At 41.4% G+C, this 27210-nt stretch overlaps 1 protein-coding gene across 2 annotated transcripts in view; it reads left to right on the top strand.

Moving 5' to 3' along the window:
- Positions 1-504: 504 nt before the first annotated feature.
- npr2 (natriuretic peptide receptor 2) overlaps positions 505-27210 on the top strand; it is a 170363-nt gene continuing 143657 nt past the window's right edge. Inside the window, exons 1-4 of one of the 2 annotated variants that reach the window (XR_011353438.1) lie at positions 505-752; positions 846-1632; positions 2687-2886; positions 3439-3552. Coding sequence is in view for 1 of the 2 variants with exons in the window: in XM_069924222.1 (XP_069780323.1) it covers positions 930-1632; positions 2687-2886; positions 3439-3552 (1017 nt within the window). In the remaining variant the exon portion in view is untranslated. The remainder of the gene's footprint in view (positions 753-845; positions 1633-2686; positions 2887-3438; positions 3553-27210) is intronic. The other variant, XM_069924222.1, reaches the window with a different exon arrangement.

The following is a 27210-nucleotide window of genomic DNA, read 5'->3' as shown; positions in this document are numbered from 1 at the left end:
ACAACGGGAGGAAGAGAATGAAGCTCATCATTTACACCGGCGGTGTTTTTTTTAATGATTATTGATGTAGCAGGTTGGGTCCGTCCGAACGGTGCACTTCCCAGCTCTGGCCAAGCTGCCAGCGAAGGACACAGAGCGGAGTCCTGTTAAATTATATGTCGTTCCCGATCAACTTCCTTCAAATTCCAGAATGACTGAATCTCTCTCCCTCTCCGCCCCCTCCCCCCACCCTCTCTCTCTCCCACCCCTCTCTTAAATCATTGATAGAAATAAATCAAATCTTAGGGCGAGAGACATATCATCTCACTGGAAAGAAAGTCAAACAGCAGACAACGTGCACGCTTGCGGCTGCCAACGTTATGTTGATGCCGATGAAGAAAGGGTCCCGGGTCCTGGGTGACAGACCTGTGCCGAGTGCATGCTGCGCTGGTGTGGACGCCGTGCCGCTGACGCCTTGCGCTGCCAGGTGGCGCTTTCGCCCCACTTGTCTCCGGCGCGTTGCCTCTCGCTGACGTGCTGGCCGAGGGCTGCTCACACCAAGTGGAGGCCCTCTATGGTAATCACTGAGGCTGGGAGGGTTTTCTCTCTCTCTCTCTCCCCTTAAACGATCGATGTAGATCGAGAGACGAGCAAGAGAGAGAAAAAAAGATGAATGGACCAGTTCTGATCAATTGTCACCCAGATGGGACAGCTCATGGCGGGAGAATGAAGGCGGCCAACGACCTGGTGGAATAATAGATGCAGATGACCAAGTGAGTAAAACAAGGGGAATTCCAAAGCTCGTCAATTTCACGACTTTTGGTCAGTTTCAGCGTGATTGCACTTTTTTTTATTCTCCTTTCCAGATGTCTGCGTGGAAAACATAAAAGGGTAGATTTTTGAAGACGCCGATTGGTTTCCTTGTCGCATATTGTACATTCGCGCGAACCATGAAGGTGCGATGTTTCTTTCTTTTCTTCTACTTCGCCACGGGCACGGGCCGATCGCCAGGAGCCCTCCGACCCATCAGCATCGCCATCGTCTTGCCCCACAATAATACCAACTACCCCTGGGCTTGGCCGCGAGTCGGTCCCGCCATCCAACTGGCCATCGAGCGGATTAACCGGGACAAGGAGCTGCTGAACGGCTACGAGCTCACCTACATGTTCAAGAGCAGCGAGAAGGACGGCGTGTGCTCCCAGAGCCTCGCCCCCTTCAACGCCGTGGACTTCAAGCTGAAAAGCGACCCCGATGCGATCGTGGGTCCCGGCTGCATGTACGCCGCGGCCCCCGTGGCCAGGTTCGCCAGCCACTGGAACCTGCCCCTGGTCACCAGCGGAGCGTCGGCGTTCGGCTTCGACAACAAAACGGGAGAGTACAACACCACGATCCGGACCGGTCCCAGCTACACCAAACTGGGCGAATTTGCCAAACACATCCACGAGACATTCAACTGGACCTCCAGGGTGGCCCTTGTCTACCGGGAACTAAAGGACGATGACCGTCCCTTTTTCTTCATCGGCGAAGGGATTTACACTTCCCTGGAGAACGACTTCCCAAACATGACGGTGAAATATGAAAATATTGTGGGCCAAGAACGGCGCGAGACCGATATCATAGATATTGTCTATTTCATTAAGCACTACACCCGGAGTAAGTGGATTTCCGGACACCCCCCACCCCCCTCACCCCCAACTTCTAACGTTAAAGAGGTTTGATATTATTAGGCGCCCCATCGCATGAGTGAGAAATTGCGTGTCAATTGGCAGGGAAGTTAGTAAATGAAGTAACATTTCATCTCCTAAACACTGAGTTGCCTTTCGTCAATCGCGCTCTACTTCCCCGCTCTTCAATAAGCATCTTTTTTTTAAAATAAACCAGCCCGCTGCGCTAATTGATATCCCCCGTCGTATCATTTCTGCGAGGTCTAGATTAAAACTTTCCTTGCTGCCTGGACTGTTGAGATAACTTTTGTTCAGGCTGTGAGAGAGGAGCGGGATCCTCACGGTTTTAGAACAATGACGCCAGGTTTCAACGGATAGGTTAGCTCCAGAAATGTTGGGGACGACATTGAGCGTGAGACACACACTTTATCAGGTACAACCTGATAACGTGCATAGGGACAAATCAGCATCCGTTGTCCCGCAGATGCGATACATCTGTCAGCGAGGCACCGGCTGAATCAAGAAAAAAAAAGGGAATAAGGGAAGACTTTAAGAGAAAACATTTAATTAATGACTGCGAAATCATTACCTCGCAGTCGACTGTAAACGTGATAAATTGCATTGACGAGCGGTGCATCGGGCACATAGTTTGTGTGAGCATTTGGACCACAAATACAGACTGTGGCAAGATAGAGCGTTTGCAGTTCGCAGTAATCCATTTCCAGTAATGAAACGTGGAAGACACAACTTTCCATCTCTCAGCAGGCAACTCGTGAGCACATCAGAGCCGTTCCAAGGGCCCATTAACCCGAGCTCGCAAGGTGCGCCGCGCCATGAACCTTACCATATTTTTGCTACTCATGACATTTAAAAGCGCTGAACTAAAATACTCCATTATGTTTGGAGGTTGGGGGGGGGGGGGGGAGCTATCTTTGGTTAAGATGAGTTTTAATGGGTTGTAATAGGGTTAAGCGGTTTACTAAGGGTTTTGTTCTGTACAAATAACACTGATTTACACCGCATCGCTTCTCTTTTTTTTCCAGTTGTTTATATATGTTTCCCTTTGGATGAATTTCAGCAGATAATGTTCTACGCGCAGAAAGAAGGGATGACGGAAGGCGACTATGTGTTTTTTTATATTGATCTTTTTGGCGAGAGTCTGAAAGGGGAGTCAACCGGACAATTCAACAAACCCTGGGAAGTGAACCACAGCCACGAGCCCCTCCTCAAAGAGGCTTTCAAAGTACAGTACACACATTTCTTTCATTGAACACATGGTCCACAAAACCTCTTCTGTTAGAGGTCTTTGTGCTTGCAGGAGAAAATCTTGTCGATTGTAAAACTCAGTGCGTTTTAAAATTACCTATCATCAGGCGACAGTAATAAACTGTAAACGTCTGTTTTTCCCCATCCAATCTGTTCGTGGTTACGCAATGCTTTTCCTTTGTATCGTAGGGTAATATAACCACTTCAAAAATAAATCGTCTCAGAGTGTCAAAAAATGGTTGCATATAGCAACCATAGAGTAGATGTATTAGGATATCATGGACTTTGTCACGTTAATCTCCACCCCCGTTTTATTTGAACAGCGCTCCCCCAAATAGATTAACCGTTTCACAAGATATGTATTTCCCAATTTTATGGCCATGTGTTGCTTCCTTTCTTTAATGGTTGTAAAACGCTCTGATTATACAGTGGTATAAAGCTTTGCCCTGCTCTACCCCACCCACCCACGCTGCTCAAGAGCGTTGAATGAACCAAGAATAGTCACAACGTGTTTTTGTTTCCCCGGCAGTCGGTGATGATCATTACCTATCGGCAACCCGAAGATCCAAAATATGCCGAGTTTGAGGAAGATTTAAGGGAAAGAGCGAAAAATGTGTCGAACATTGATTTGGGCGACTCTCCAGTAAGTGTTTGCCAAAAATATGGCTTGTTATTTGTTGATTATCAACGCGATTAATTAATTGATTAGATAGGAAGAGAAGCAGACATCCATGAGAATACAAATTAATGGAGTGATCCTTCCCCGCATACCCAGATCTAAATCTTGTCAGCATAAAGTACCTCAAATTTATCTGGGAACCCGCATCTAATTCTCCTCATATTGTTGTTACCCACTGGATATGCTTTGTGTTTTGATTAAGCAAAATATGAAGCAGAGCGAAAATACCCTGATTTACTTCTCTTTGACCCAAGGATTTGTGTAACATACTGGTACAACATCTTGAAACAAAAAAGATTATTTCTGTTAAATAAGGAAGTCTGCAGACGTTGTGATTGTAGTAAATGCATAAAAATGCTGGAGTAACTCAGCAGGTCCCACAGCTTCCATAGGAGGCAAAGATTTGGGCCTGAGCCCTTCATCAAAGTAACCATTAGTGAAATATCTTTGCCTCTTAGGTATGCTGTGTGGGCCTGCTGAGTTTCTCCAGCACTTTTCTGTATTTGTCTTTGGGGTGAAAATTGCAATAAATCCAAGGAGTTTTTTTTTGCAGAACTGTTCATTTTTTTGGGGGGGTATTTATTTCATAAAAGAAGCAATTCCTGTAGGAATTCTAGTTTTAAAGAAAATTCCGTGGTCGCCCATAAAGTAACAACACAGTTGGCCAGTTAAACCCCTATAAACAAAGTTGGTTTATATTTTATTGTTAAGTTATACTATTCAGATTTCTTTTTCTGATACCATGTTATCCAGAAAATTAACATGGCTGCAATGGGGCCAAATGCAAATGCTGAGTTAATTGTTCTTGGCTGAAGATTGTGGGAATTTGATGAAAGTTGATTTTCTAGCAAAAAAAATCATTATTTTAAATGCACTTTTCAAAATGTTCACCTCCCTAGAGGCATCTTATGTACCTTTAAGTTGAGTTTATTTCTCCAAGAAAGTCCACTTTATGCAATGGACTGAAAACACTAAACTTTATTACACAATATACCTATTTCACATTTTTATTAGTTTGTGCCAAAATATTTCCAGTGAATGGCCAAATCTTAGTAAAATGAATTGAATTGTGAAATGCTTTGGAGACTAATGTACCTTGTTACTTTTCTGCTAAGGAATATGAAGCTTTCATCATTTGTATCATTGATTATAATGTAGTAGGCATCCTAGAATACAATATTTCTATTTTGTTCTTGTGTTCTTAACTGCTGGAACTTCATATCCGTGACCGACAATGTATTTGCAACTGTATGGTGTGTAATTGGAACCCATGATTCTATTTTTTCTAGTATTCTTCCACTAACTCTTCTTGTTAATCAATTATATTTCTTTGCAAGTAGTGTGATGTATAACATCTGTGTGGTGATGTCAGCTTAAATGTTAAAATAAACCTTTATGACAAACATTATAAAATGAGTAAATTGGTTGCAAGGTATAAATCAAGTCCACTATCAGGTACTTTTTGTTTATTTTTTAACCCATAAAATCCAGGTCCATGTTTTTAGTCAGTTGATTCTGTTGTATCATGCCACAAACATGTCATCTGAACTCTATAAGTACTTACTATTCTACCTTTCCAGTTAATGTCTAATTGAATCTTTTTCATGTATTCCCACATCTGCCACCACAACTATTATTCAGCAACCAGTAACCTTACTATTATCAATGTCTCCATTAGCTCTGGCTCCATGGTATTTAGTAAGTAAATTATCTGCTGCAGTGCATTATTTGGTTATGAAACGGATATACCAGCTGGCCTCGGCAGTTTAGTGTGCCTATTAGCTGAGTATTTTTCCTCGCAGATGTATTGGGTCTGATGATGTTTTGATCTTTAATCCAGAAATTGGCTGGATAAGTAATAAAGTTAATCCAATATAGTTTATTTACCAGTTTTTTATATTTATTGGTAATACTGTTGCAAAGGCCGGAAAAATATCAAGTTTTATATTTGAAGAACCTAAAATTTTATTTTCTGAAATGCCACAATTTCTGGAATAATATGTTTTGAATATTTCCCCATTGATTGCCATTACAAAATGTCATTGCTTACCATCATCCCACGATGAAACTGTGCATAATTTCTGCTGACTACACTAGTATATTTAAATACAGACATCTAGAAGTTGCTCTTGGTGATGCACTATTCCTTCGAATCGTGCTGGTGCAAAAAACCCCACAAAATCTGCAAATTGATATGGACTTCATTTTTTGTATAATAGTGGCTTCCATGGTGATTCAAGACATTATTTCTGAAGAAGAGAATTTTAGCCATTCACAATTTTGACAATTGCATGGATTTTAAAATTATGTACTTTTTACTTTATACTCCCTTAAATTTGTGATCAAACATAAATTAATTATGATCTCAATGAAGTGTTGAAATATTTTAAATCTGTATAAACATTAGGGCTATAATTATTTTTCAAATGGCAGAATCCTTAATATTGCATAGTAATGAGATTACTGTTCTGGATACTGTGGATTCCACCCTATCCCCACCCACACCCCACACAAAATATTCTACCTCTTGATAACTCAGGAAACAGGGAAATCACCTCACGGAATCTGCTGAAGTTTTACATGCATGAATTTCTACAATGTGAGCACTGAACCTCATCCCTTCATCATTGACCATGGGGCATGTTTTTTAGTCAGTTAATTGTGTGAAATGCAAAAGATAATGTTCCATTTTATATATTTAAAAATATGACAAATAGACATTTTGAGGCATCAGAAGACAAGGAATGACAGTGACAGATTTTATTTGCTCACTATTTTCATTGTAAATCCATTGAAATATTACACCTTGTTGAATAACTAACGAATGGTAATAAACAAATCTAGGTTGATTTAATGTATCAAGTACCATTTTCAGAGGTAACAAATTCAAGATGCAAGTTCTTCAATAAAAACTATCAAGTCAATTATCTTGCTATGGTTATAGACATTAATTAGAATGAACACAATGTTGAACGCGTTGCAGTAAATAATTTTGTACCACTGATAAACAGGAGATAAAAACATGAATATTTAAACTAATTTCAGAATATGTATTTTTCAATTTAGTTGATTTATTTGTTTTCAAAATGCCATTCAACATCATCAGTGGACTGGTAGACACCTGAAAACGATCATTGTTGCAAATTTGTTGAAAAATTGAATTTATAACATAAAATTAAAGTGAAATCAAATTTTACAGTTTTAAAATTAAGCTCAAATTCTGTAAAGAACATTCTCCAGAGAACATTTGATTTATCTTTCTGTGCTGCACTTGAAGGATTAAATGCAGGCTATGAAATTTAGCACAAATAAACATGCAAGTAGAAGATAAATAATCACTATTTCTTCGGGGGTGGTTATCTTGTTTATCTGTCTTAATCATATTGGAATTTACTACATTAAACAGCCCTACCAGCAGCAGTTAATTTACCTAACATGCAGACAATGAATAGATTGGGTGTGTTGCTGCTTGAAATATTAATGTGGAAGAATTAGCGTTTAGCTTTAGCATTTTTTGGAGTTTCAGTCACATGACTGTGCTATTAAGAGAACTACAAACCTCAATACAGCAGCTTTTGGCTTTTACAGTCATGTTATTTAGATTACTTTGAAAGATAATTATTGAAAATCACTCATTTAGCTATTTTCAGTTTATCATTACAATATTTATTGCTAAATTTAAATGTTCCTGACTTCTGAAAACTTCTTTTGTAAATAAAAGGTGGTATAGAAATTTTATATTTGGTTGGCTGCTGTATACTTTAATGGCCATTAGTTTTGAAAGGTAATTTTTTTGTTTGTGTTGCCAATTCTATCATCCCTAATTGGAAATATATTGTGGACTTTGATTGCTATTGGATCAAAATCTGGAACATCCTATTTACTGACAGTATTGGAGCAGTGAAATATAGCAATTTCCCCAAATCAAGGCAGTTACATCGAGAATAAATATTGGGTTGTCAGAGAGACCCAAGTCCCATGAATTAACCAATAACTCAGAACTAGAATGTTGGGGGTTTGAGGGTTGTTGTGGAATCAAACTATATTCAAACTGTGCTTCATTATCAAATACCTTCTCTTTTGTAGGAGGCTTGAAAAGTATTATGCTGTTCATAAAGGTCTGTGGGATATGTTGCACACTTTGCAATTTTAATTAGTTTCATATTCATGCTAAAAGAAAGCACTTAGGCCTGCCAGAAAATATTCAAGTATAATTGGCTGGGTCAGAGAGCCAAATATACATTTGAGTATACATTTGAAGGGATGTCCTCAGGTACAGATTGTGAAAATGGGTGAAAATAGCAGTTGACAATTACACTTGACAACAATTAGTTTTCGACCAGAACACATCGGCCTTATCTTGGTAATCTAAAGTTGCTTCATTCAATTCACTGATCAAATAATGTTTGCTTGATTAGTACAAAGATAACTTAGATATTAAGTAGGATACATTGTACTGCTCATGCTGGCCATGGTTATGATAAGCTCCTGGGATCCAGATTTTCTTTTGATTGACCCATTGTTTTGGTGAACTATCATTTGTGGAAATAAGTGCAGAAATCACATAATGTCACTGTGAACAGGGTTCTGCTATGTTTTGGCAAAGTTGTGGTTCCAAAGTTGGCCAGTTTAATACATGGGGCCACATCCCCATCTTGCATTAATTGCCATTGGATTTTACTCATACCAGTGGGACATTTTTCCTGATCTATTAGAAAGCTTAAAAGAAGCAAACTTTTGTTTTAGCTACAGGGACATTTTAACAAATTTGAAATATAATATGAAGTATTTGCTAAGAAAATGGCAACTATTAAATCACAAGATTTAGTTCTTTCTAGTATTAATTCACATTCATTTATTTAAAGTTACAGGAGATAGATCAGAAAATGATTAAAAGGCTTATCTCTTGGTTCTTGTGTTATAAAAGTTAATGAACTTATTTAAACACCACAAGAAATCCTACCTGCACCTTCTCCTTCATCGCTGTTCAGAGTTCCAAACAGTCCTTCCAAGTGAAGCTACCCCACTTATGGATCTGTCGGGTCATTTACTGTATCCGGTGTTCCTGATGTGGCCTCTACATGGGGGAGGGTGGACAAAGACTGCGAGATTGTTTTGCTGAGCACCTTCACTGACCTCCCAATAGCCAACCATTTTAATTCTGCACATTATTGTTACATTGGGCTCACGTACAGCTAGATGGAGAGTACCTAAAAATTGGAGACACATCACCAATCACATGGCATCAATATTGACTTCCAATTTCTGTTAATCCCCTCCCCAATCTCCCTCTTTCCCTGCCCATCTGTCACATTTTCTCCAGTTCTGCACCCTTTTCCCTTAGCTCTCTCTGCTCTCCCCATCACTTCTCTGCTTCTTCCTCTTTTACCTTCCCACCTATACCCACCTATTAGCTCAGAATGTTTAGCTTGTGCCCCTCCCCTTTCCCCTTAGTCCCTCCTCTCCTCTCTTCCTCTTCCCCCTCACCACCCCCATCATTTTTATTCAGGCACCTGTCTGTTTTTCAAGATTCTTCATGAAACGTTGATTGCCTTTTACTTCCTATGGATGCGGCATGACCTTTCCCCAGCAGTCTTGTGTACGGTAGTATAGGTTATCAGTCAATAAAACAAATCGAGCCTTAAGTTGCAGAAACTGGATATGGTATAGCAGGGTGAGGTTTAGATTCTTGAGGCATTGAGAACTGTTCCAGGAAAGGTGGAAGCTGCAGAAGTTGGATAGGATACATACAGGTGGGACTAGGGGGTGTTTGTTCATGCTAAGGGGAGGATTTATATGTATGTCAGGGGAGTGGGTATATGATGGAGTTGGTGGGGAGTGGGGGAGGGAGTGTGGAGGAAACTAAGATAGAGATGAAATACAGAAAAATGAGGATCAAACAAGGGAGAGGAATAAAGTAGATCCAAAGTTGGGGATTAATGTTAGGGGAGCTGTATCAAAATCTATATAGTTTCCTCCCTACATTGGAGAGATTGGGCACAGACTGGGCGAACACCTCAGCTCTCTTCACCACAATAACATGGATTTCCCAGTGGCCACTCATTTCAATTCCCACGCTGACATGATTGTCTGTGGTCTCATGCACTGTCAGACTGAGACCACTCACAAATTGGAGGAACAACCCCCACTCCCCACCCACTTCTTCCTGTTGCCATTTCCCTGCTTTCTCTTCCCTTTTCCCTCGCTCTCTTTTCACAGAGCCAATATCATTTCTCACTTCTTCTATCATATCCGATTATCACCTTTTGTTGGTTTGTACTCCTTCCCCTACCAGTCTTCAGTCTTTATTCTGACACCTTCCTGCTCTTTGCTTATTCCTTATTTTTTGAGATGTCAGTAATGGAAACTGGAGGTCAATGTTAATACTATCCGGTTGGAGGGTATTTTGAACACTGTGAGACCGGCTGAGGTCCTCCACCATTTTTGCATGTTTTTACTCCAAGTTGATTTGATAGCCTGGAGGCAAGATTACAAGAAGATTTAAATGATGACCTCATTGTTCAGTGATGTTTGACAGACAGGAAAGAAAATCAGTAGATTGGCAATTTAAAAAAAATAAGGAAGGGGACTTAAGCTGAGAAGATCTAGCATCGTGGAAGGAATAATTAGCAAGGGAATGGAGACAATGATGGGAATGGTGTTTCAGGCCCAACTAGCAACCAAAATGAATTTAAATCAAGAAACAACGTGGAAAAAGAAGAAGGTGTAAAGAGACCACTGCATTAGTTATAGGTGACTTCATGAACATTGAGTGAACCACTTTGGAAATGGTGGTAAAGAATGAATGGAGAGGAATTCAATTTGTTTCCTAGAATGACATAATATGGAGCCAATCAAGCTATAAACTATTTTGGATCCTGTAATCTGTAATGAGTCAGGTTTAATCAATAATATCAATGATGGATTGCCTAAGAAGTAGTGACCACACCAGTACAGAATTAAACCAGTTTGAGAGTGGATCTGAAATAGTTGTGTTAAACCGGAGTAAACGAACATGTTAAGAAACGAAGATAGAGTTGGCTAAAGTACACTGGACAAATAGATAGACAGGCAAGATAGTCGGCAAGCAGTGAAATTCATTGTAAGGAGGTATTTCATTATCTGCAGCAAAAAGAACATTCCAATGAGGAGAAAAGATTCAAAGGGGTGGAGGAATGAATTGGGTGGCTGAGGAGGAATGTAAATTGAAGGAGAAAATGGAATAAATTACTGATAAGCATGAAAGTTAATTGTGAATCCAGCAATTTGAGGATTGAAAGGAAAAGAGGAGAAAATAAAACCAAGGTTAAACTAGCAAGAATAGTAATATTTATTGTCATAAACATTGGACAACATATACATGCAGTGAGCAAAGATTTGACAAAGTAAGAGTGATGTTGCAGTGATATGAGGAATGAGCCTAGGAAAATGATTATTGGAAATGGAGAAATTATTTATGAATATCCTATTAATACTAAATAATTATAGTGGAATTAGCAACACCATCACTAGAAAATTGCAGTCGTCCTCCTTGAATCCTAGAAGAAATGGATGCAGTGGTAGTAAACCCCAGAAGTCCAGAGATTCTGGAGACAGGGAAGAACTGCAATTCTGCCGGTGTGATACACTAATTCAAAAAGGATAGGAGGAAAAAATGAAAAAAAAAACTCATGGGAGGTAACAGAAAATTTTGGAAGTCACAAACTGGATCAGGTAGAGTCTGCAGATTCATGAAAGGGAAAACAATTTTATTAAGAGTTTTTGAGGTGTTTCGGTAAGAAAGGAAAAAAAAATATTTAGATGTCAAAAAGCTGTTTGACAGATATTAGGAAATGGTTGCTTTGTAAAATAAGAGCTTTTATTATTGGAAGGAATACAATATAATGGTTAAAGGATTAGTTTACCTACAGAAAAGAGTAGGCAGTGATCTAGGGTCACCATCAGGCTGGCAAACCATAACCCTTGTATTACTGCATGGATCAGATCCTGATTTACAAGAAGCCAGATTTGGAGATGAGATAAAAGTAGAGATGTCAAGCTTTTTGGGGCATTTAGCCGGTTTACAGAAAAATTGTTAGTGAGTGGGCTAAATGCAAGCAAATGGAAGATAAGATAAAATGTAAATTTTATTTTGGAAGGAAGAGCGATAGAACAGATATATTTTTAAATAAAGATAAAGACTGTTGATAGCCGAAGCACAAAGCAATTTGAGTTTTCATGTGTGATACAAAACATATAAGCGCAGCAGGTAAACAGCAAGGCTAATGAAATGTTGGCTTTCATTTCAAGGGAACTGGAATGCAAACATAGGTTACTGCACCCAAACAAGTGAGATCACATCCAAAAGTAATGGAATGATGGACAGACTTGAGTTGTCAAGAAGCCTGCTACTGTTTCCATTTTCTTGTTTAAATCTCTACCTTACTTTGATCAGAACACACCTTTAAGCACCAGAGAGCATGCAGAAAATCTTTTCGAGGCTAATACTATAAATATGAAGATGTATGTGTTAAAGACAAATTTATTTTCATCTGATTCATGGTTGGCACTATGGTCATTTGCAGACATGGACCCTCCTTGTGAGGTGCTGTGTCCACATAAGCTCACACCCATTGCTTGCTCTCAGACCCACTCCACGCCCATGTCACTAGCGTGCATCAAACATCACCAGCGTTCGGCTTGACGCATGCCAGTGACTCTCCATGCAATAAAAGCTGTGCTTTGGCTGCCTTTGTCAGAGGGATGCAGGAGATGTACGTCCACCCGGAAGGTAGGCCACCACCTGCACTTTCCCCCCCCCCCCACAACAGTCAAACTGTGTCCCACCCGGGCAGGTAGGTCACCACCAGCAAACCCCCCCCAACCCTCCCACTGAATGAGTTTTAGAGCAGAAGATTGTGCCCCGATGCCCTCACACCTCCAACCCCACTAACACTCGCTCTAACGCCAACCTTGATCTGATTGCACAAGTACAACCCAATGAAACACCATTCTCTAGTCCTCAGTGTGAAACATGCAGATATACAACCAGACTTGAAACTCATACAGATAAACAATACACATGAATACACATGTAGAACGATTATCCACATAAATAAATAAATAATTAAATACATTTCATTTTGTGAATATGAAAGTCTCATAATGTGAGCAGTTGCTTTGGTCGTTTAGCATTCTCAATGTCATGGGATGAAGCTGTTCCTCTGCCTTGTGATGGTGGCTTTGGTACTCCTGTATCTCTTTCCCAATGGGAGCAGCTGAATGATGCTGTATACAAGTTGGAAGAGGTACTCATTGATTTTGCGCACCCTCTTCAGGCAACGATCCTGGTAGATCTCGTTGATGGGGTGGAGGGAGACTCCAGTGATCCTCTCTGCTGCTCTTATGGTCCTGTGGATTGACCTCCAATCACTTTCTCTGCAGCAACCACATCAAACTGTGATGCATCCATCCAGGATGCTCTCAATAGAGCTTCTGTAGAAGGTTGACATAATGGTAGCCCGTACAGGAAGTACAGTCGCTGTTGCACCTTCGTGAGAAATGAGGAGATGTGTGTCCATGATAGGTCACTAGTTAAGTGAACTCCAATGAACTTGGTGCTCTCCTCTCTCTCCACTGCAGAGTTGTTGATAAGTAGTGGAGGGTGGTTATTCCTTGTCCTCCTGAAGTCCATGATCATTTCTTTTGCCTTGTCTTGTCATGTTGAGACACAGGTCTTACTCTTGCATCATGTGTAGTGAAAGGATAGATAGGGGGAATGCCTTTTCTTGCTGAGAAAGAAGGCTGATGGATTATCTAATAGACCTTTCAAGAGATGAAAGGGTTTTGATTGAATGGATAACGTGAAAATGCTTTTACATCTAAGGAAGAACATATTTAAAAGTCATCAATATAAAATAGTCAGAAAAAATCCATAGGCAATTCAGAGGGAACTTCTTGATCCAAAGGATGAATTACTCACTACTAAAAGAACTGGTTGACAGAAGCAGAATCAATGCAAGTATCAGGAGGCTGAATAGAAGTGTAGGAAGTATTAACCAGCTAGATTAAATATAGAACTATTACAGGATGAAGCTTCAACATTGAATGAATACTGGTGGCTTCATGAGCTAGCTAAATGGTCTGATTCTGTGTCATTGTTCCAACATAAAAAATTTAAAACTTGCTTTTATTGTAATTGTCTTTTTCCTCTCTCATTGCATCAAAAATAAATTTATGAATTGAGATACCATGAATGAATTCTTCAGAAGCACCTCAGTTGTAGACTTTGATTGCTCAATCTTTAAAAGCATTTTAAAGATTTTCCTTATTGATTGTTGAGTGAATCCAGATAAATTTGTAAAAGCATGTGCTAATTGCATTTATTTGTTTTCAGTCATGGACTGAAATACTAAGAACAATATAAACTGACATAACAGTTCTCTATGACAGAATTTCAGTTGTAAATTTATTTCAGCTAGGTTTTTGCTGTACTACAGTGCAAAACATTGTGCTCAGAAGCTGAGATGCCTTGCTAAATTCAAGTATTGAATAAAGTAGAAAAATTAAAATAAAGTAGAAAGAAAGAGCACCAAATAGCCACAATTTGCCTTGATCTACTTCACAGCTAATATATTACTTATGAAATTCAGTGACCATAATGTAATAATGTGAGCAAACAGAGATCCACATTTACAGTTCCATTATGATTGGATTGGGTAATTACCAGTGAAGTGGAAGGCAATTCAAGACATGGAACAGTTTCTGGATAGAATTTCATTTTCTGAAGTGTAGAAGATAGAGTTATATGCACAGTGAACTGTACTTGTATTTGTGACCAGAGTCTAATCTTTTTCACCTTTTGTTCTGAAGCATAACAGGTGGCATTCAAAGAGTTTGGGCCTTGTCTGAGGGGAACTATGCTAACTAATTACTGGGTGAAATGATGGCTGCTCATTGCATGTTCTCACAGAATATTCAATGGAATAGGTAAACAGGAGTGAAATTAATGTTCCAATTGACAGCTGAGCTGGCGTCTGAACCTTTTACGTCACTATGAGATGTTTTTTGTTGATCATCTGAGCCTGCCTGATATTTAGAAAAAGTATAACCCATAAGCATTTAGGTTATAAGCTTATTAAAAATTCTTGCCACAACATTGGCAGAACTGAAAGTATTCTTTTTGGACTTTGTCTACAACTGTGTCCCTCTATTTTCAGCCATTTCTCTTTGAGCTGGTCGTGCATGCATATACTGTGCAGTTTATCTTTGAACAGTACCAATTTCCTAAAATACCTCTTCTTATGTACAGGGAGAAGCTGGAAGGACAATGGGTCAGCCAGCACCCATGAGTAGAAATAGTCAATCACTGGTACTGGTGTGATCCGTTGTCTTTGTATTTAACTTCTCTCATCACCAAGCTCTCTGCCTTCCTATTTCACCAGCATTAACAACTTAGAACTCGGGCGGTTGAATACTTTCACAAATTCCCACAAAACTGTCCCCTTCCTACCTTTTAGCTTTTCCCAATTTTAAGTAACCCCTCCCCCCCCCTCCCGAGTTCCATCTGGTTCCACTGTTTGTTTCTTCATTAACTACTCCTGTTCATGCTTTCTTCTCTAACTCCCCTCATAGGGTGGCCATTCAAAAGGAGGACACACACACACACACACACACACACACACACACACACACACACACACACATATACACACACCCTCACACTTACTCACACACACTCTCTCTCTCACACACACACACACACACACACACACACACATATACACACACCCTCACACTTACTCACACACACTCTCTCTCTCACATACACACACACACACACACACACACACACACACACACACACACACACACACATACACACACAGTGTTTCAATTTGTTGTTTTTGTGCAAAACTGTTTAAATTTTATTTAAAAAATGTTTTTTTGAAACACACTGTGTGTATAGTATCCTATGACTTTGTCCTCCTTTTAGGAAATTTGGAAATGGCCACCCTACCTCCCCATGATTCTTCCCTCTACCTATCTCTCCACCTCTCCCAACTTCTGTTCAATATCCTATCACCTCATTCTCTCCTCAGCTTCTTTGTTTCCTTTCTCCTCAACATTCTTGATATCACCATTTTCTATGTTAGTCTTGATAAAGGGTTTCAGCCTGAAACATTGATTGACCATGCCTTCCAATGGATGTTGTGTCCTCCAGCCTCTCGTTGTTTGCTCAAGATTCCAGCATTTGCTGATTTTGCATTTCTCCTCCATACCTGCCTAGTTTCCTGTGCCTAAAATCTCCACACAGTTATTGCTTGCATTTAAAAATCCTTCATGCTCTCTCTCCATTCTGTTTTAGAGACCATCTACACCAGGGGTGGCCAACCTTTTCATTTTTAATTTAGATATACAGTCCATTTCAGCCCACGCATATGTACTGGGGATATAGGTATGGACTTGTGGGCCGAAATGGCCTGTTACTGTGCTGTATGTCTAAATTAAAAATGAAAAGGTTGGCCACCTCTTATTCTACACCCAGATATCTCACTCATAAGTGTTAATCATCTGATTCCCTTTGATGCCTCCACTGCATCGAGAGATGTACAAAATTTGTCTTTATGCTAATTTCTGAAATTCTCTTTGATCTTTTTTCCTGTCTATTTCCTTCCACGCAAATTCAATAAGACAGGCAGTATCCATGGAAGGTAATAGACAGTTAACCATGATATAGGATTACAACCCAAAATATTGACTACCTATTGCCTTCCAATAAATACATGCAAAAAAATGTATATTTTTAGTCATGCTTGGCTGTCACCTTGCCTTGCATCCTATTTAGTATCAAGTCATGCCACCTCCCTCAAAATGCTTTGACATGTTGAAGTGCATCATGAATGCAAATTGTTGTAGCTGAGCCTTTAATACAATTGAAGTCTATGCTGCATATCTTAATGGTGGTGTTCAACATTTTAATCATTGCTTGTTTGTGGTGAAGTATCTGGCTCTGCCCACTTCTGTGAATGTAATCATGACCATTGGTCATTCTCACATTATTGTTTCTGGGAGTAGTCATGCCCAAGTTAGTTGTGTTGTCTGTGCTGTGCTATAATTTACTCAAATAAACATGCTAATTGGGAGCAGACGTTGAATACAGAATCACAGGAGCAGGAGAAGGCCATTCAGCTCTTCATATTCAGCTCTTCAACCCTGCATCACCATTCAATATGAACATGGCTGATCAATACCCTATTCCAGCTTTCCATACCCCTTCAAATCTTCATCAATAAGGACCATGTCTAACTTAATTTTGAACATGTACCTAAAAAACTGGTGTCAACAGCTTTCTGTGGGGCCGAATTCCCTGTTCACCACTCTTTGAGTGAAAAGGTTTCCCCTAATCTCCAAAACCATAACCCCTCTCCAGAAAGCCTGGGTCACAGCCCAGGATGACCTTCAAGTTTATTGTAAATAAAAGCGTATTGTTCTGTAACTCCAGTCTTTTGAGTTATTGATAACTCAAAAGAGTTTATGCCCAGTTTTTGACTTTTAAATTATCTTAGTAATAAATGCCTTTCAGCTCACATTATTTATGGATGTGGTGGTTCTTCAACTTCTATAGCGATGTATGAGAGGTCTAGGGTTTAGGATAACTCTGTGTGATACAGTATCTGTGTGACAATGCCTTCTTAAAGTGTCACCACACAACTCAAGGGGGTGGTAGGAAGGGATGACTTTTGTCAGGGAGAGCTTTGAACTTTCTCTAGAATTCAGTAATGCAAGAAGGACCACTCATTTCCAGTTGTTTACTGTCATATGTGGTCCAATATTTATTTCTTAATCAACCTATTAAATAAGACCATTGGTCATTCTCACATTATTGTTTCTGGGAGTAGTCATGCCCAAGTTAGTTGTGTTGTCTGTGCTGTGCTATAATTTACTAAAATAAACATGCTAATTGGGAGCAGACGTTGAATACAGAATCACAGGAGCAGGAGAAGGCCATTAAGCTCTTCATATTCAGCTCTTCAACCCTGCATCACCATTCAATATGAACATGGCTGATCAATACCCTATTCCAGCTTTCCATACCCCTTCAAATCTTCATCAATAAGGACCATGTCTAACTTAATTTTGAACATGTACCTAACAAACTGGTGTCAACAGCTTTCTGTGGGGCCGAATTCCCTGTTCACCACTCTTTGAGTGAAAAGGTTTCCCCTAATCTTAGTACTAAATGGCTTTCCCCTTGTCCTTTGATCGTGACCCCTTGTTGTAGACTTCTCCAATAGGGAGAAAATTCTTTCTGTATCAAACATGTCCAGCGCTGACAATATTTTATATGTCTCAAGGAGATCCCATCTCATCCATCTAAATTCAAATGAGTATAACCCTTGTTCATTCAGTATTTCTTCTATATGTCAGTCCCACCATCCCATTAATCAGTCTGGTGCTCCAGTCTGACCAGTCAGCTGCTCCAACATCTTTCGCTATTTGAGATGATCATAGCCTTCACTCAGCATTCCTCGCCACCCCAGATAACCTGTTACCATCTTGCATCTTGTTGATATACTTCTGGCTTTAAAATATTTAATTGCATCCACTGGTCTTTAAGGAAAAATAATGTCTGGTCTGCTTTAAGTGTACATCTTATATTTGAACAGCAACCTCTCATTCTGGGTTCTCCCATAAGAGAGTTGATCGTTAAGAACCCATTTCTGTTAATCTTGCTCTAATATAATTTTATCCTCCCGCATTCCAATTGACTCCTTCCTGTTTCCTACCCACATTCCAGGGATGATTTACAATAGCTAATTAACCTCTAATTCACAAAATTTGGGATGTGAGAGGAAACCAAAGCACCTGGAGGAAATACATGTGATTACAGGAAGAACATGCAGACTTCATGCAGACCACATTCGAGGTTAGAATTGCATGGGTTTAAACAAGTATGACTGCAGATGCAGGAAAATTTGAAGTACCACACATAGTGCTGGAGGGACTCAGATGGTCAGGCACCATCCCTGAAAAGCAGTAGATAGTCAAAGTTTTGGTCCATAATCCCTCATCAGGGTTGACTGTCTATGCTTTCCATGGATGGTACCTGGACTCTTGAGTTCCTCCCACACTTTAAGAATTACACACTTCACTATTGCTGTGAGACATTAGATCTACTAGCAGTGATGGTTTACACCCCTGAATTGCATGTACTGTGTTTAGAAGTCTAGAAAGGGACTTAAAATAAACTTTAGATATTAATAGCTTTACAAGGTTTACGTAGGAAGGTTAATTCTCTTTGGGGGTATGAGTACTTAAAACTATGATTCACTCTTTAAAAATTAGGGATTGCCCTTTTAAAATGAGTTGATGGACACCATTTTCCCTTGGTCAGTCAAGAGCCTTGGGAACTGATTTTCTCAAAGAGCAGTGGAAATAATATTTTTAAACAAGAGGTAGATAGATTCTTAGTAATCAAGGAATGAAAAGTCTTTAAGGATTGATCAACCATTATTTATTTGAATTAGGAATTAGCTTGGGCAGGATGGCCTAATCCTGTTCCTAATATATTCTTTGGCTTGACTTCGTGGATCAAGATTTATGGAGGGGTAATGTCCACGTCAGCTGCAGGCTCGTTTGTGGCTGACAAGTCCGATGCGGGACAGGCAGACACGGTTGCAGCGGTTGCAAGGGAAAATTGGTTGGTTGGGGTTGTGTGTTGGGTTTTTCCTCCTTTGACTTTTGTCAGTGAGGTGGGCTCTGCGGTCTTCTTCAAAAGACGTTGCTGCCTGCCGAACTGTGAGGCACTAAGATGCACGGTTTGAGGCGATATCACCCCACTGGCGGTGGTCAATGTGGCAGTCACCAAGAGATTTCTTTAGGCAGTCCTTGTACCTCTTCTTTGGTGCACTTCTGTCTCAGTGGCCAGTGGAGAGCTCGCCATATAACACGATCTTGGAAATGCGATGGTCATCCATTCTGGAGATGTGACCTACCCAGCGCAGTTGGATCTTCAGCAGCATGGATTCAATGCTGTCGGCCTCTGCCATCTCGAGTACTTCGATGTTGGTGATGAAGTCGCTCCAATGAATGTTGAAGATGGAGTGGAGACAACGCTAGTGGAAGCGTTCTAGGAGCCGTAGGTGATGCCGGTAGAGGACCCATGATTCAGAGCCGAACAGGAGTGTGGGTATGACAATGGCTCTGTATATGCTAATCTTTGTGAGGTTTTTCAGTTGGTTGTTTTCCAGACTCTTTTGTGTAGTCTTCCAAGGCGCTATTTGCCTTGGCGAGTCTGTTTATCTCGTTGTCGATCGTTGCATCTGATGAAATGGTGCAGCCGAGATAGGTAAACTGGTTGACCGTTTTGAGTTTTGTGTGCCCGATGGAGATGTGGGGGGGCTGGTAGTCATGGTGGGGAGCTGGCTGATGGAGGACCTCAGTTTTCTTCAGGCTGACTTCCAGGCCAAACATTTTGGCAGTTTCCACAAAACAGGACGTGAAGCGCTGAAGAGCTGGCTTTGAATGGGCAACTAAAGCGGCATCATCTGCAAAGAGTAGTTCACGGACAAGTTTCTCTTGTGTCTTGGTGTGAGCTTGCAGGCGCCTCAGATTTAAGAGACTGCCATCCGTGCGGTACCGGATGTAAACAGCGTCTTCATTGTTGAGGTCTTTCATGGCTTGTTTCAGCATCATGCTGAAGAAGATTGAAAAGAGGGTTGGTGCGAGAACGCAGCCTTGCTTCACGCCATTGTTAATGGAGAAGGGTTCAGAGAGCTTATTGCTGTATCTGACCCGACCTTGTTGGTTTTTGTGCAGTTGGATAACCATGTTGAGGAACTTTGGGGGGCATCCGAGGCACTCTAGTATTTGCCAAAGCCCTTTCCTACTCATGGTGTCGAAGGCTTTGGTGAGGTCAACAAAGGTGATGTAGAGTCCTTTGTTTTGTTCTCTGCAGTTTTCTTGGAGCTGTCTGAGGGCAAAGACCATGTCAGTAGTTCCTCTGCGCGAAAGCAGCACTGTGATTCTGGGAGAACATTTTCGGCGACACTAGGTATTGTTTTATTTAGGAGAATCCTAGCGAAGATTTTGCCTGCAGTGGAGAGCAACGTGATTCCCCTGTAGTTTGAGCAGTCTGATTTCTCGCCTTTGTTTTTGTACAGGGTGGTGATGATGGCATCATGAAGGTCCTAAGGCAGCTTGGTCCCAGCAGAGCTTGAAAAACTCATGCAGTTTAGCATGCAGAGTTTTGCCACCAGCCTTCCAGACCTTTGGGGGGGATTCCATCCATACCTGCTGCTTTGCCACTTTTCAGTTGTTCAATTGCCTTGTATGTCTCTTCCCGGGTGAGAACCTCATCCAGCTCTAGCCTTAAGGGCTGTTGAGGGAGCTGGAGCAGGGAGAATTCTTGGACTAAGCGGCTGGCACTGAAAAGAGATTGGATGTGTTCTTACCATCGGTTGAGGATGGAGATCTTGTCGCTGAGGAGAACTTTGCCGTCTGAGCTGCGCAGCGGGCTTTGGACTTGGGATGAGGGGCCGTACACAGCCTTTAGAGCCTCATAAAAACCCTTGAAGTTGCCAATGTCCGCGCTGAGCTGGGTTCATTTGGCGAGGCTAGTACACCACTCATTTTGGATCTCCCGGAGTTTGCGCTGAAGATGGCTGCATGCGCGATGGAAGGCTCATTTCTTTTTTGGCCAGGATGGCTTTGCAAGGTGAGCCTGGTGGCCAGCTCACTTCTTTGTCAGCAGCTCCTGGATTTCCTGGTTGTTTTCATCGAACCAGTCCTTATTTTTTCCTGGAGGAGAAGCCCAGTACCTCTTCAGTAGATTGCAGTATGTTCATACAATACTGCCAAAGTTCAAGTTGTTTCAGCAATACAAAGGAACAGTGAATGATTCTATATAATATCACTTGTTTCCATTGAATCCCTGCAGAGCAACACCTTCATTACATTGCTCTTATCAGAAAATAAAATGTGGTAGCTCCAGCAATGATAAGGGTGACTAGATGAGAAGAGAGTGTAACAACTAAGACCCTGCCTTTGCCGCTATTCAGTTAATAAAAGTTATGGAACGCCAAGGGATGTTTACTTTTTGTTTGATAACAGCTGTGACAGCTAAGGGCTTCCTTAAAGCAATGTTCTGATACGCCAGAAATCCAAAATGAAGCAAGTGTTCTGGAGATACTCTGCAGGTAAGGCAGCATTTGTGGAGAGAAAAACAGAATGCCCTTTTTCCAGATTAATGATCTTTCATCACAATGCCTAATGTCTAAATGTCTTAATTTGGTTTATTTTGCACTAATACTGGAAATTAAAAAAGATACCCTCCATAAAAGGCCATAATTTTAACCATCTTTTTCTTGACTATCTTTGAGAAACATGTGCTTCTAAATGGTTATTAGTTACTTTTTGGTTTAGGAATAGTAGGTTCATATAATTAACCACCCTAAATCAATTTTTATATGGAAAATGAGGGGTACTTGAATTACCTTTCCTCAAAACTGAAATTTAAAAAATTAAAAAATAATTGAATTTTTAAAGATGACAGGCCCTTCCAGTCCATGAGATCATGCTGCCCAAATATACCCATGTGACCAATCAACCTTCTAACCCTAATCATCTTTGGAACGTGTGAGGAAACTGGAACAAGTGGAAGAAACCCACACAAACATGGGAAGAACGTACAAACTCTCTACAGGCAGCACCGGATTCAAACCCCGACGCTAGTACTTGTAGATAACCACTTCCATTGGCTGCTCTGCACCTGCTGCAATGGTGTTGCAATCACCATACTCACAATAGTGCTCTGTGAAGGTGCGGTGAAAGCAGTCAAGGTTTTGGGCATGGAGTGCATGTCATGTAAGATGCTCCTTCTCCTGTGTGTACAAAGTAAACAGTTTGCCTAACATTACGCTGCAGTCATCTGTAATTCAGCACGCAATAACAAATATGGTGTCAGAAGTGGGATCATGAGCGTCCCAAGCCTGTGGCCTTCCATTGACTAAAAGTGAGTAACCAAGATCATGTTGCAGCTTTGCAGCAGTCGCCATAATGGCGGACGGATTTAAACGGCCTGACCCACTTGAGTTCAAGGGTAAGGCAGCTGAGAACTGGTGTATTTTTGAGCAAGAGTCCAATATGTTTATTGCAGCAGCACACAGTGACAAGCCTGCCTTCACCAGAGTGTATATTGAATTTGGCGGGCCTGGAACCCATTGAAAGGTAAGGCCATTTTAAGTGCACAAAGGGGGACTCATTATCAGCCTGGCTGAGTCGAGAGGGTGTCTAAAATGAAAATTTAGGGAAATGTGCAACCCACAGAGAAATGAAATGATGGAGAGACACAAGTTTAACACTAGAAACCAAAAGCTTGGTGAACTAAATAACTGCTATGTCAGTGATTTGAAAATCAGGGCAAAATCCTGTAACTTTGGAATGCTTTGTGAAGAACTGATTAAAGACAAGAGAGGTTGAGGCATTCATGATGACAATATGAGGAAGGCACTTCTGCACAACAATGACTTAAGCGAGCAAAGGGCATCCCGACCTGTTTGGCTTACGAAACCATGGAGGAGAATAGCAGGGATCTAGTCCCTCCACAGCAACATGACACAAGTGTTGTTGAAGTCCAAGGGGGACTTGCGAAGAGACAATGACTGGTGGTCAGGTGGAAAAGCCAGCCAAGCCAGTCCACACTGTCGTCCAGGGCAGGGTGACTATGTGGAGGTGACTATGTGGCAAGATGAGAAATGTCCCCAGCGTTCGGCCAGCAGTGAGAGCCTGCAGAAAATAGAACCATTTCAACAGATGCTGCAGAGCCAGGCAGCAAACCAATGCCAGGCCCAGACCTAGGAGGATGATCGAATAACTAGAGGTGGAGCAAAGGGAAAGCAACCCAGATGATGAGTACTACGTTGATAAGCTGACTCTATGGATGTCAGGGAACTCAGTGGAAATGCAAATCAGAGAAAACAACAAAGCCTTTGTGACTATGAAAGTCAAGGGCAAGATGGCAGAAATGAAGTCAACACAAGAACAAAGTGCATCATCATGTCACAGAAGACATTCATTTGGCTGAGGAAAATGGAACAAATTAAGTCATGTGTCATGTCAACAAGTCTAGTAGCATATTGAGGCAACAGCATCAAAATCAATGCCATGGTGCAGCTGCAGTGCTACTTACAAGGACAGTTACACATAGTCCATGAATATGTCATGTCTCTGTTGGGCCTGAGCGCATGCATGGACATGGGACTTGTCTCATTTAGCAGAGAGGTACACCAAATAAGCCCCTTTGAAGATGATTTGTCCCAGAGAATTTTTTCAGAACACCAACCTTTTTTTCAGATGAGCTGGGGAAGTTACCAGTTACATACTCCATGCAGCTTGACCCGTGGTTTGTCCGGTGAAGCGTATACCAGTGGTATTGAAAGACAAGATCAAGGCTGAGCTGGACAGAATGCAAGACATGGGTGTGATTATCCGTGTCTCTGAGCCAACCAAACATGTGTCCTCCATGGTGGCTGCCAAGAAGAAAGATGGACAAGAGATACAACCCTGAAGAGACCTCACCATCTGATGCACACCATGGAGGAAGTTGCAGCACAAATGGCCAGTACAACTGCATTCTCAGGTCTGGACGCAAAAACCTCCTTTTGGGAGATTAAACTCGACTACAAATTGTCACTATACTGACCACATTCAGCACTGGGTTCAGTCGATTGATTTCTGCAGATGCCGTTTGGGATCAATTCAGCCAGCAAAGTGTTCTAGAGATCCATAGTGCAAATTTTTTCCAGGTACCCCTGTGCCATCATAGTCGATTACATATTTGTGAATGGTAGTAATCTAAAGGAACATGACGCAAATTTAAAGAAGATACTTGACCAAGCCAGGAAGGTGAAGCTTAGGTTCAACTCATGGAAGGGCAAATTCCAATTAAATCAGGTCAGCTACCTAGATCACGTGTTAAGTATCAGAGGCCTGAAGGAAGACCCTTTGAAAACCAAGGCAATCAGTGAGATGCCGGCACTGGCGGACGTGACAGCCCTACAAAAATTCCTTGGTATGGTTAACTACCTGAGTAAGTTCATCCCAAACTCAAGTGAACTCACAGCTTCACTGCGACAGCTGACACATAAAGATGTGGAGTGGACATGGCGCGAGTAGCAACAGACTACATTTGACACTTTAAAGAAGCATATGCCATGCCCACCAGAATTGTTGTACTACAACGTATGAAGACCAGTGCTGTGACGCATCACAGCATGCCTGCAAGATGGGACACCTCTGGTCCGTGCATCAAGGTCACTCACTGACACGGAAGCCAGGTATGCGCAGATCGAGAAGGAGTTATTGACAGTGATTTTTCCCTGTTCCAAGGTCAAACTTCAATGACTATATCTATGGTAGACCGGTGACCATAGAGAGTGACCACCTACCATGGTCTCAATATTGAAGAAGCAATACACTCAGCACCAATGAGGTTGCAAAGAATGATGCTCAGACTTCAGAAGTACAACCTCACTTTGGTATACAAGTGTGGAAAAAAGATGCACCTAGCTGATGCACTATCCCGTGCCCACAGAAAATGCATGGTCCAAGTGGTCGAGGAAGAGGACACTTTTACCATAATGACGGTCATGCACATTTCCTCATCCCGGTTGGAGGAACTAAGGAAACACATGGCTGAAGATGCCATATTAAGGACTTTAGGTACTTTAAACAAGAGTGGTTGGCCGGACAAGCAGCGCAGCCTGTCACCAGAAGTGAAACTCTACTTCCCATTCCGTGATGAGCTACTTATCAATGAAGGAATTGTAATGGAGGGCCAGAGAGCAGTAATCCCGAGTTCACTGCAAAATGCGTTCGTTGGCATCCTGCACAGAGGGCATCCGGGTGCAGAGGCAACAAATCAAAGGGTGAGAGACATAGTTTTTTAGCCAGGAAAGACCAAAAACATTGATCAAGAAGTATAAATTTGCCTGGTATGTTGCTGCACTAAACCACACCAGCAGAAGGATCCACTGCAGCTTCACCCCAGTCCCAGATCTACCCTGGTCAACTGCAGCAATGGACATTTTCAATTCAGTAATATTTGGTACTCATCGATTCTTACTCTGTCTGGATGGTTCAAAATAAATCTGTTACGCGATGCTACCTCCTCGGTGCTCATTACCAAGCTAAAAAGACACTTTTCGGTGCACGGCGCACTTCACACTCTGCTATCGGACAATGTCAAACAATTCATCAGCAAAAGATTCAGAGACTTTGCAGCAGTGTTGGATTTCACCCAACATCACCAGCAGCCCAGAATATCCAAAATCAAATGGGTTGGCTGAGAGAACTGTCAGAAGCACAAAACAGCTCATGGGAAAGTCTCATAGGGAGAAGACAGATGTATTCCTCAGTTGGCTTAACCTGAGGAACATTCCTCGTGACACCACATTGGGCTCTCTGATACAAAGACTAATATCAAGACAGACACGGATGACTCTCTCAGTGGCGAGGAGGCTCCTGGAGCCTCAATTTAAGAACCCATAAGATATCAAGACCCAGCTGCTGAGGAAAAGATTGGTATGACAGAACAAGCTGACTGCTTGAGCCATTGGCAGAAGGGCAGGTCATCAGAATGGACATGGGCATAATTAAAGGGAGCTGCCAGGAGCCCAGGTCATACCTGGCCCAATCAGAATCAAAGGTGAACAGAAGAAACAGACAACACATCCTTCCAGTAAGGGAGCCACCCCCATCCTAAACTCATCCTGACGAGACTGTGTTCCAGGATTTGCAAAGTGAGCCTGAGATTGGTGGGACTCCCTCAGTGACCACCCATGAGACAATGGACAACACATACTCTCAGGCAACCCAATCCTTCACATCCACATTGGACTACTACAGGGCACACTTTGATCGTATCTTTAAACCCAACCTGAAATATATAGACTGATATGGGTTTGCTGTTTTGTTACTTGAATGTAATCCATGTAATGTCAAGCATTATCCTGAACCATTGTGCATGGGGGATTGTTCAAGAAAGGAGATGTAGACAACTGCTGCCATCGGTTGCTCTGCACGTGCTTCATGCCGCCATACTCGCAAAGTGCTCTGCGCGTGCGTGAGCCCCATGAAGGCACGGTGAAAGCAGACAAGGTTTTGGGCACAAAGTGTACACCATATAAGATTCTCCCCCTCCTGTATGTACAAGGTAAATAGTTTGCTTAACGTTTCTCTCTGCAGTTGTCTTGTTATTCAGCATGCAATAACAAACAGTACTGTAATAACAGCGATAATCATGCCATTTTAAATATTAAAAGATTGTTTCTTTCATCGAGCCACAGGTGTGGGCCCTTCACCCTTATGTCTGTGCTGACCTTTTTTTTGCCAATGTGGCCGCATCTGGACCATATCTTTTTATTGCTTGCGTAAGGCAGCACGATCAGCCTGAAAGTGAACACGTTAAATTGGATGATAAAGAAGGCTTATGGTATGCATGGCTTCATAGACTGGGATATTGAGTGTAAAAGTAAGAGGGTCATCTTGCTGCCATATAAAACTTTGAAAGGCTACACTTAGAATACTGTGCACAATTCTGGTCATCCCATTAAGGAAAGGATGTAAAGATTTTGGGAAGAT

This window comes from Narcine bancroftii, chromosome 3, assembly GCF_036971445.1.
Source record: "Narcine bancroftii isolate sNarBan1 chromosome 3, sNarBan1.hap1, whole genome shotgun sequence".
Lineage (NCBI taxonomy): Eukaryota > Metazoa > Chordata > Chondrichthyes > Torpediniformes > Narcinidae > Narcine > Narcine bancroftii.
Note: the sequence above shows the minus strand (reverse complement) of the source record. Positions and strands in the feature narration are given on the sequence as shown.